Source organism: Juglans regia, chromosome 14 (assembly GCF_001411555.2).
Source record: "Juglans regia cultivar Chandler chromosome 14, Walnut 2.0, whole genome shotgun sequence".
In the NCBI taxonomy this organism is placed as follows: domain Eukaryota; kingdom Viridiplantae; phylum Streptophyta; class Magnoliopsida; order Fagales; family Juglandaceae; genus Juglans; species Juglans regia.
Genome location: NC_049914.1, coordinates 4464014 through 4475652, shown reverse-complemented (window position 1 = coordinate 4475652; position 11639 = coordinate 4464014). Strand labels below are relative to the sequence as shown.

General features: G+C 38.1%; 2 protein-coding genes across 2 annotated transcripts; one reads left to right on the top strand and one right to left on the bottom strand.

The window, feature by feature from the left end:
* The first annotated feature begins 1617 nt into the window (after positions 1 to 1617).
* LOC109012799 (nuclear transport factor 2-like) lies at positions 1618 to 8919 on the top strand. The gene is made up of 10 exons (XM_018994618.2): positions 1618 to 1860; positions 2732 to 2802; positions 2897 to 3034; positions 3530 to 3803; positions 3885 to 4111; positions 4365 to 4542; positions 4671 to 4792; positions 4900 to 4959; positions 7723 to 7786; positions 8270 to 8919. Exons 2-10 carry the CDS (start codon positions 2746 to 2748, stop codon positions 8563 to 8565), a joined length of 1416 nt encoding a protein of 471 aa, XP_018850163.1. The 5' UTR covers positions 1618 to 1860; positions 2732 to 2745; the 3' UTR covers positions 8566 to 8919.
* A 285-nt stretch (positions 8920 to 9204) lies between these two features.
* Positions 9205 to 10957, bottom strand: LOC118344440. Its single transcript, XM_035684967.1, has 2 exons — positions 10050 to 10957; positions 9205 to 9814 (listed from the first exon to the last, which is right to left on the bottom strand). The coding sequence occupies exons 1-2, from the start codon at positions 10827 to 10829 to the stop codon at positions 9731 to 9733; spliced, it is 864 nt and encodes a 287-aa protein (XP_035540860.1). The 5' UTR covers positions 10830 to 10957; the 3' UTR covers positions 9205 to 9730.
* Positions 10958 to 11639: the final 682 nt, after the last annotated feature.

Sequence of the window (11639 nt, the reverse complement as noted above, 5' to 3'; positions counted from 1 at the left end):
GCAATGCTTACAAAGCAATGCTGGATGCTGGTGCAAGAACCTGACTCATTTGCAACTAAGGTATTGAAGGCAAAATATTTCAAAAATGCCACCTTCCTGACAGTAAAATTAGGCTCCAAACCATCCTTTATTTGGAGGAGTCCTTTGACAACTCAACATGTGGTGGTGGATGGTTCCTATTGGAGGATTGGTAATGGGAGAAAGGTTCAAATATGGCAGGACAAATGGCTTGGTCACCCAGTTCCTAGTAAAGTGCTTAGCCCAATTGTGCATTTGGATAGTCAAGCTACTATCTCTGAGCTAATTGATCACCACTCCATCAAATGGAAGTCTAAGCTTGTGAAGGAAGTCTTTAATGAAAGGGAGGCTAACTTGATCCTACAAACCCCTATCAATTCTATGCATGGGAGTGATCGAATTATTCGGCAGGGTACTAAAGATGGCCACTTCTTTGTAAGAAGTGCTTACCATATGGAGTTAGCTAAGGAATAAGCAGAGCAGGGTCAAGCATCTTGTAGTAATCAATTTAAGGAGATTTGACACACTCTATGGAAGCTAAAGGTTCAACTTGGAGATAAGGTCTTCCTATGGAGGGCTTGTCTTGAGGCTCTCCCTACCCAATCAAATCTAGCTAAGAAAAAAATTGTGACCACTTCAAAAAAGCTACAGAAGATATACCTATCACAACTATCTTTTCTGGAACTTTTTGTTGCCCTCATTCAATTGATTGAAAACTAGGTGCTTCAAGAATTTGTCATAGTGGTTAGGAAGATTTGGTGGAGGATAAATTGCTTCATCTTTAACAATGAATTCACTCATCCAAATTCACTTGTTGGGGAAGCTCAAGCCATACTTGATCTGTTAGATGAAAAAACCAGGCATAATGACTCCAGAACTCTACAATCTTGCTCATCCCCAACAGCATGGAAGGCTCCTCCCTTGCAATGGTTCAAAATAAATTGGGATGGATCTATTGACAAAAGGAAGGGACTGATAGGTGTTGGTGCTGTAGTCAGAGACAGTGAAGGGCAAGTAATAGCTACCATGCGGCAAAGCAAGAAGCTCTTTCCTGACCCCTTGCTAGCCGAGTCCTATAGTACTCTTCTAGCTATTAAATTTGGTATGGATCTTAGCCTTAGACAAGTCGTCATATAAGGAGATTCCCTATAAGTGATCAACTCTCTGCATAAGGATAAGGGAGGGGGTAGCAGTGCCTCGTTTGTTTATGAAGCAAAATTTTTGTTGCAAAACTTTGCTAGATAGGAGGTTTCTAATATTAGAAGAAATGACAATGTTATGACCCATTTGTAAGCAAAAAATTCTCTTTCCATTTCAAATTTGGTTTTAACAATGGAGGGTACTCCTCGTTATATTTCTTATTTATTATAATGAAATGGTTTAAGAGTTTTCCTTTAAAATAAAAAAAAAAAGGGTTGTATTTCATTGGCAAGTATATTTTAATTCATCTCAAATTAGTTATTAATAAAATTAATTATTTTTTAAATTTTTATAAAAAAAATTAAAATCATATTAATTTATTTTATATATTTATATTTAAATATATTTTAATAACATTCATAAAATATTACTGTTTACTTATCAGATCTAAAGCATCTCTCTTTCCTTACAAGTGCTCCAAATTTCCGCCCTTTACACTTCTTTCTTAAAAAACCCTCTATTTCACTCTATTCCTAACACCGTCACGCACACTCTCTTCCCTCTTCAAGATCCGGAAGGGAACCCTAATATAAAGTTATAAACCCTAGAAAAAAAACCACCGTGGGAGGTGAGAGAAGGTCGCGGAGCTACTATTTAAATACCCTTCTCTCAATCTCCGCCCAATCAGCACTCTTCGATCAGGTACTGCTGTCGTTTCCTCAATCACGTCAGTAGTGTTATTGGAGTGTTGTTTTGTTTTGTGCTTTCTTAGGCCCTGTTTTCTTTTTCTGGGAAGATGCTACATGATAAAATTTTGTTATGAACACGAAAAATCCCCTCTGATGGATCGTCGTTACTTGTTAAACAAAAACCAACTTTTTATTTTATTGTTTCATTTTCAGTTCCTGGTCAATTTTTTACTTGGGAAACTGTTCCCGTGAAAACGGAAACCGTTGTGGCTTAAAATTTAAGTAATTGCTGAGGATTTAATCTAATAATTCTCTCCAGGTTTACGTTGAAGTAGGCTGTAGCCAATGGTTCTGTAGGGTTCTCTGTTTGTTTTGCGGGATGGATGATGTTTGCTCGGTGAAGATTACCGAAAAATTTTTCGTTCCAAGTGTCGATGTATAATTCTCTTGTGATGGTTGTGAAAGATTTATGATGTCTTTTCAAATCGCCTCAGGAGAAAATGCTGAAATTTCTTCAAATTGTACTATTTTTTTCTTACAAACTGATGTGTCATCCAATGTGACACTTGCCATGTCATCTTTTTTTTGATAGGTAATCAAGGATATTGTATTCATAGAAATAGGCAAAGCCCAGGTACTCAGGAAGTATACATGAAAAGACACTTGCCATGTCATCTAACCAACTGATATGGGTAATCTAGGTGTAATAAATGCCATGTCATGCTGAAAATAAAAAGATAAAAAATAACCAAAAAAGAATGGGAAGGAAAAAAGAGTCAGTTTTGAGGGGTGTGGCTGGCATCCAGCCACCCTTTAGGGTAGCAGATCCATGGTAGTTGTGATTTTTTATGTAAAGTAATTAGTGTTTTTTTATTGCTTATCAGAAATCAATTCGGTGATGGCATCTTCAGAGCCGGAAGTCTTAGCTGCAGCCTGCACTCCTGCTGCTGATGTTGTATGTATTGTTTTCAGACTGGGAAAATTATTAAAGGTATTGTGTTGTTTTTAGGGTATTAATCTATTTTGGATGAATTTGTGGTCAAACCTAGGTTGGCAATGCCTTTGTCCACCAGTACTACCTTATCTTGCATCAATCCCCGGAGCTTGTTCATCGGTTTTACCAGGATACTAGTAAGCTTGGTCGTCAAGAAGAAAATGGGGCGATGAGTATTACAACCACTATGCAAGTGAGCTACCGTCATTCTCTTTCCTCTTTTTTTCTCTCTCTTTTTTTTTTGGTTAATTTTCCTATTCACCTACACTTGCAAAGCCTAGTTGCCTGCATGATGCGGCTTGTTTACTGTTTACCAGTTTGCTTTATGCAATTAAATATGCTTCAGTTGCTGAAAAAATGGTTGTGTGACTAGAAAAATTCTCTGGTTGATAAAAGTATGGTGAAAAAGAGGGTTTTAAGGTTTAAAACAATTTTTATAGTTTTTTTTTCTCAGAGACCAAACAGAGCAATCTAGAAAATCTGACTATTAGGGTGGTAAAGTAGGTGCAGTTTGAGAGTTAAACGAGGGAGTGATTTGAGTTTTATTGACTCTCTTTTTATTACATTTTTGGTTTTATTTGTATGGTAAAATTTTTTAGGAATTGACAGGTGTTCACCTTCAAATGGTGAAAATTAGGAGTGGAAACCTTGATCCCTCTCTATATGCTGACTGATTTTCTTTGAGTAGGCAATCAATGAGAAGATACTCTCGCTTCATTATGGTGAACTAAGTGCAGAAATCTTAACTGTGGATTCACAAGATTCTTTCAACGGGGGAGTCCTTGTTCTTGTTACTGGGTATTTGACTGCAAAGGATAGTTTGAGGCGCAAATTTACTCAAACTTTCTTCCTGGCTCCTCAAGACATAGGCTACTTTGTTCTAAATGATGTTTTTAGATATGTTGACAATGGGAACGAGGGTCTCATTAATGATGTCGAAGAACCTCTTGCTTCTGACCTTGGTAATGTGAAACACACTTTACAATTCAAAGCTTAGATTTTTGGCTCACGCCAACTGACTTCGTGGATGTATATTGTTGCAGATCCTTCTCCTGTGCAGGAGAATCATATTTCAGAGCCAGTGACTACAGTGCCAGAGGTTGTTGATGAAGAGGAAGTGTGTAATCCTCCTGAGAATGGACATGCTTCAATTGAAGAAGAGGAACCAGCAGTTCCTGAGGTCGTTGACGAAGTTTCAGATGGTTGGCAGATAGTGGTTGAATCTAATTCTAAAATTGAAGAAGCTCCCAAGAAGTCATATGCCTATATTGTAAGTGGCTATTATGTAAAATCCTATGCTTTGGATTTATTTCTTATCATTTCCTTGGCAATAATGGTTCGGCAATAATGGTTTGGCAATAATGGTTCGGATAATCTCTAAATGTGGGGGGCTAATTATTTAATAGTAAAAGGACAAAGATTTGGGAACAAGTGGTCTTCCTTTAACTTTTTATTGCTAGTTTGTTTTATTTTAACGTGTTCTTTTTTCTTTTTTGCAAATCCTATATATTTTGCTATTACAGGTTAAAGTTTTGAAGGAGAATGCTGCTCCATTTTCAACCCAAATGCCAGCACCTCGGAAGTCTGTTTCCAAGAGCCAAGAACAACTAGTGACTGGTGGACCTCCTCCTGCCCCGTTGTCTCAGACACCAGTTTCCAGCTCAAATGCTGCTGAAAATGGTGGTGAGAAGGAATCTGAAGGTTTGTAGTTTGTTTTGTTATTGTACCATTATTTCTGCTAGTAAGCTTACCATATGATCTGCATCCTGGTTGTGTTGGTTATTCTGTATGATTGTATTTATTGTCTATATGTTTGTGTTTATTTGCAGCTGATGGTCATTCTATTTACGTAAAAGGCCTCCCTCTGAATGCTACGCCTGCCTTGCTTGAAAGTGAGTTCAAGCAATTTGGACCTATTAAGATTGACGGTATTCAAGTTAGAAGCCAAAAGGTATGCCATAATGTAAACTCAAATTGCTTATTGATCGTTTCCTCAGCTAATATTTTTAGTCCATGAATTATAAAAATATGTTTATTGTCCATGCATCAATACACCAGGGATTTTGTTTTGGCTTTGTGGAGTTTGAGGTGGCAAGCGCTGTGCAAAGCGCAATCGAGGTATGCATTTGGTTTTTCTGTGCTGATCTGTTGTTTTTTTAATATATAAGCACTTCTGTTATAATCTAAATACAATTGGTCTAGCGTATGTAGATACAAAACCAGCTGTGGCATGCTTGCCTCAAATTCAGGTCTTGCAGTTTGTCTTCACTAACAAAATCAGCAGAATAGTTTATTTCAGTACAAATTGCAAGAACTCTCTCTCTTTGGAAATGTGGGATCTCATTCATCATCATTAGACTCAATCGGGGGTGTTACATGATTACATCCACCATGAGAATTATCTGCAGCCCTGTGTTGACGCCTACCTACATTTTTAGCTCATTATCATCATTAGACTCAATCGGGCAAGTTACATGATTACATCCACCATGACAATTATCTGCAGCCTTGTGTTGACACCTACCTACATCTTTAGTGACATCATTATCTTCTAACTATAACTGTTGCTGTGTTATAGTGGTTATTTACTAATTTTTTGATTCCATGCCATTTCTGTTTTTACATGCTAATCTGACCAGACTTCACTTTGATGCTAGGGTTAATTAATACTGAAGTGGAATTTTAAAGTGAATGAGACTTCACTTTTTTTCTCTTGTATACTTCCCGTGTACTTGGGTTATGCCTATTTTCTTGGAATAAAATCTCTTATTAGCAAAAAAAAAAAAAAATGTGAATGAGACTTTGGATTTTTTTATGGCTCATTTGAATTTTTATTACTGTTATACATGTTTATTATTTTTGAATCTCTAATTGTTTTTGTTCATAAAAGGTCTAGTGACTTCTTTCAAGTTCTCAATACTTATTGATCCTCGTTGAATTAGTGACATGATATGGTCATACTTATTTTTTTGACAGATAATAAGAGAAGAATAATGATAGGGTTACTACTACCCATATACTATTCTTTTTGTATTTGATTTTTTTTTTAATTTTTTTTACTTAATGATTAAGAAAGTGAGTATTAGTAAAATTATATATTTTTTTAATTTTTTCTTAGTGATTTAAGGATGTTAAAAAAATACTTAGAAGAAAATGATAAAAAAATAAAAAAACTTGAAATGCATTTGGATAGTAGATGGGTAGTGATAGAGTAGTGACCCTACTACCCTATCACTACCCATAAGAGAATTTATTTCAAGTAAATAGACATAGCCCAAGTACACAGGAAGTATACAAGTGAGTACACCTAAATACAAGCTAAAGCAAAACAGAACTAAGGCAAAACATTACAAATATTCTCATCCCTTACAAGGTTCTTCACCCAAAAACTTAATAGTGCTAAAGAAAAAATCCCTGAATTCCCCCATAGAACGTTTGCTATCTTCGAAACACCTCCCATTTCTTTCTAAACATAAGCACCAAAACAAACACAATGGGATCATCCTCCACACTGCTGCACTGCCTCCACATCCCACTGAACCTTGCCTGCTAGCCAAAAAGTCCACCACTCGCTCAGGCATCACCCAAGCAATGCCTACCCTTGCAAAAATCTCATTCCACAGCTCTGTCACCACCTCACAATGAAGGAAAAGATGATTAACAGATTCGCCATCTTTTTTACACATATAACACCAATCAATCACAAATAAACCTCTTTTCCTCAAATTATCTGTGGTTAATATTTTCTCAAGAGACACCAGCCAACAAAAACTAAGTACCCTTGCTCTCCAGACACATTTCCAGGGGTATACTTTGTCACCATGACTATTTAACACCTTGTAGAAAGACCACACTGAGAATCTGGAATTATAATCATGCACCCACAGCAGCCTATCCTCCCTATTCTGTTCGATCCTCGTATCATATAATTTTACAAAGAAATCAGCAGCTTCACACACTTCCCAGTCCTATAAATCTCTAGTAAATTCCGCATTCCAATGCAACATATTATTAGAAAATTGGTAAGAGTCAGCCATTGCAGCCCCTTCGTTTCTAGCAATCCTAAAAAGATTAGGATAAACATATTTAAGAGCTGGATCCCCTCACCAATTATCATGCCAGAAATTAATGTTTTTGTCATGTCCCCCAATGGTCATACTTTCTTGGAATTTAAAAGCATGTTTCTTTGCTCCCACCTTGTAGTTGCCTCTTCACCTCAACAATTAATGAGATCGAGTATTCATACCTGTCTTTCCTTATGATGCAGACACCTATTTGTCGAGGCTAATTCAGTTATATTGATCGTATTTGTGTCTAACTGGGTTGTACTTGTTTTTGTTTGGTTGAAGATTGATTGCTGATAGTCCTGCCTGTTTCTATCTAGTCAATGGTTGAATCATTAAATTCGGTGGATATAGAATTCCCTCCCTTCTTATGGGGTCAGTTTTCTTTGGTGTTCTTCAATGTTGATATTTGCCAAATTACCTGACCAAATTTAGTTTGCAGTAATTCTTCATTAATTTATATTAATAGAAATTTGAAGAGAATGTTGTAATTATTTACTTTAAGAAAGATCTTATGTTTACTCTAATGATGCCTTAATTGTAAATGTTTCTAATAGTTCAAAATTAACAAATGTTGTAGATTCCTCCTCTTAACTAGGTGTTTCTCTTGTATACATCCAGTGTGCTCAGGCTTTGCTATTAATAAAATTTTCACTTTAACAAAAAAAAAAAAAGGAAAAAAAAATATTGTAGATGTTTCAACCTCTTCCTAATGAGTGGTTTGAATAATCTTTTTTAATCCAATGTTGTTGCCCTTAGCTTCTAATGTTATATTGTATATTGTTATTATGTAATAATATTTCCATTTATCTTTCAGGCTTCACCCATCATCATTGGTGGACGCCAAGCTGTTGTTGAGGAAAAGAGATCTACCAGTCGAGGTAGGTTGGGTTTTGTGCTTGAGTTTACTCGTTTAAGATTTCTTTGAAGGTAAATACTATTTTTCATCACTGGAAGAGAGATCAAGAAAGCAGTGTTTAGGTATCGCAATTGTTTCTGTTAGACCTATGTCGCTTGAATTATTGGAGGGATGGGCACTTGCAATATGTTTTGATTAGACTTTGGTGCAATTTGTAATAAATAGACAAAGGGTTTTCATACCCTGCTTGACCTGCAGATTTGGGCTTATCCGATACAAGCTCAAGCCACATCTAGGTTTATACTCCAAAAGGACTAGTTAATAATACAATTGGAGTCACATTGGAAAAATTATAAAGAGCAAGAAATTCTCGTTTCCAAGCAATGCAAGATTCCATTTTTTTATGCGAGATTCCATACTACCTACCCTTATCACTCAGTATGGGGTATCATAGTTAACACCTTGATATTGTGACATTTGATGGTGGCTGTTTTTCAATTTCCAGGGAACAGTAAGGGACGATTTTCATCTGGAAGGACAGCTGGATATAGGCACGAAGGAGTAAGAGGGCGTGGAAACGGAAACTATGGAGGTGGAAGGGGCTATGGCCGTGGTGACTTTAATGGCAGGACTGAGTTTGGCAGCAGGAATGGGAATCGAGGTGGATTTTCTAGCCGTGGAGAGGGATATCAGAGGGCTGATCACACGGGCGGCAATGGTGGGCGTGTGAATCGTGCTGGTGGCTTGGCTGTAAATGCAGCAGCCAGAAGTACAGCTCCACGGATAACTGCTACTGCCTAGGAAGCAAAGATTTTCAGGAGGATAGCGTTTGAAGATTTTTCTGTTGGTTAATCAAGTGATTGGATCTTTTTTGAGCGAGGTATATGAAATTTATTTATGGTTTGGCCCATCTGTCATTTTCATTGATCTCGGGTGGATAATTGTTTAAAAATTCTATTTAGTAGTATGTCCTGTCCATCCTCCAGGAGAGTTTGTTCGATGTGGTACATGTAGGCCACTTTATTTTAATTTTCTTCCGATCATAGTTTTTGGAGTTTGGGGCTGGGACTGAGAGGAGCATATGCTTGGGCTATATAGGTCATCTTTATATGTTTTTTTTTCTTAATGGCAAAAACGGCTTATGTAGTAGACCTATTTCGAGTCTCTATTCTGAGCAGTTTTAAATTTTGAATGTGAAAAAATGTGTGCATCCGGATTTACAATTATTTTTCATGTTCTGCAATTCGAAGAAACTGTTGCAAACCCATGCACCATTAGATTTGGAAAGTGGCTAATGTTGGGTCATAGTCTGTTTTGATGCTTTTGTACCTTGTGTTCATCTTTAACATGAGAAATCAATGGGCTCGTTTAGTTTTTTTTTTTTTTTTTTTTAAAAGAGGACGGAGCCCCAATTTTATTGATTGCCCTCACTTTTGGCGGAGGAAAACCGTGGTTACAATCACGACACCTGGGAGGTACAAAAACCTAAATCTAGAAAAAGAGTACCCAAGCATCAAAACAAGTGTAACTATATAGGGTACAAGCCTAAAGAAATATATATAACCTACTTCCGAGAAAGCCAAAGAGGGAAACCTGCAAAAAACCAAGAAAACAAGAACAAAGAGACGCAAATACCAAGATATCAAAATTAGACAAGCAAAAAACACAAAACAAACCTGGCAAGAGGCTCATGATATCCTCAGGTAGGGCATACCCAATTTGTCCATGCGGAGAAGACCCCTTAACAGGCTAGGCAACATGTGAATATCAGACCAATCAGAGTTCAAACCTTCAGCCCCACACTTAGCTAGAAAGTCAGCCACGACATTGCCTTCACGAAAAATGTGTGTTACTGTATACTCCAGGCTATTAAGATGTCCTTGTAAATCTTCCCAAAAGTCTTCTAAATACCAAATGGGGCACTTATTCTTAACAATCCAATTGACCACCAGTTGGGAGTCAGTCTCTATTTGAACACGATAAAATCCAAGCGCGTGACATCTGCGAACACCTTCCAATAAGCTGCTGAGTTCTGCAAAATTATTGGTACCTAAACCCAATGGAACAGAGTAAGCCAGAAGTAATCTACCATCCTCATCCCGAATAACACCCCCAGCACCAGAGGTTCCAGGGTTCCCGAAACTACTTCCATCGGTATTGAGTTTTACCCAGCCCCGAGGGGGCCGGTGCCATTTTACCACCCGGACCCTCTTGGGCTTAGGGAACAAGACTGGAATTTCCAGTCTATGCAAAATATTCATGTCCTGGGCGGAAAGAGAACTCACTTTCATGATCTGGTCCATGATGCGCCGGAGCCAAATTTTAATAGCGTGCCAAACCGACTCTTTTGAGTGAGCCTTATCTTCATATCGGGCTTTACAGCGCCTCTCCCAAAGTTTCCAGGAAATAATGGAGGGCAGAAGGCCAAATATGGTTCTAACCTGTGAAGACTTACCCGCACGACGAAACCAAAAATTAGTTTGATCCTTCCAAGTGTAGAAAGGGGCCATATGAACCCCTAGATGAGTGGCCGCTAGACGCCAAATGTGTCTAGCGAAATCTCCCGTGCAGAGCACATGGTTCAGGTCCTCAGTATGACCCTTTTGACAGCAATTACATTTAGAGGCCATTGAAACACCCACCATACTAATATTCTTGTCAACACTGAGGCAGTTATTAGTAGCCTTCCACATCATGATAGAAATCTTCTTGGGAAGATTAGTATGCCATATCCACTGAGCCCAGGGTAAAGGGGGCGCCCGAACCCTTATACAGTCCCAGGCACTCTTAGTAGTAAAATTGCCTTCATTATCCTTCAACCAAACAAGCACATCTTCACCCTCCTTCTGTCTAGCAAAAAACTCATACAGATCATTGGCTTTCTGATGGCCCACTAATCTGTTCAGAAGAGAAATATCCCACCCATTCTCAATACGGCACTCATTTATCTTAATCAAAGGTTGTTCAATCACAGGAAATTGAGCATAGAGAGGGCCTTCGTTGTCCCAATTGTCATACCAAAAGGAGATATTACCTTCCTTCACAATCCATTTGGAGCTATTCATCACCTCCGGAATACTACGGACAATAGATTTCCAAAAGCGGGTCCCTTTAGTAGGCTCAAGGAGGGATAAGTGATTTCCTTTAACATATTTACCTCTAAAAAATTCCGCCCAAAGAGAGTTGCCCTTAATAAGATCCAGGCAAGTTTCATGTGTAAGGCTCTCTGAACATCCCCAAAGTCCCTAATACCCAAACCACCTTCGTCCGTAGGCGTACATATGTGTTTCCAAGAAATCCATTTCCTCCTACTCTTGCCTCCCGATTCACCCCAAAAGAAAGAGCTTATGAGTTTATTCAGGCTACGTATCACCACTTTAGGGACATCTAAAACTGCCAGCAGGTGGGTGGCCATGCTAGATAAAACATGACGCAGCAGAATAGTTCTACCACCAGCAGAGAGAATCTTCATCTTCCATCCTGCAATCTTCTTGTTCACTTTGCCCAGTAAGTCGCCAAAATCGCAAGCCTTTAGCCTACCATCCACAATAGGCACCCCCAGGTACTTAAAAGGAAAAGAACCCTCGGTAAACCCAGTAGAGCAGAGAAGAGCATGTTTCCTAGAGACAAAAATTTTCTTAGAGAAAAAAATAGCACTCTTCTCTTTACTGAGCACTTGACCAGTCCACTCCTCATATTTGTTCAAAACTTCCATCAAAGCTCTCATACTTCTTTTTCCACCATTTGCAAAGATAACTATATCATCTGCATACATAAGGTGAGAGATAATCGGGGTCCCTCTAGCTTGAACAAATTGACCAATTTTACCTGTCTCAAAGGAATTCTTAAGGAGACGAGAGAACACCTCTTGCATT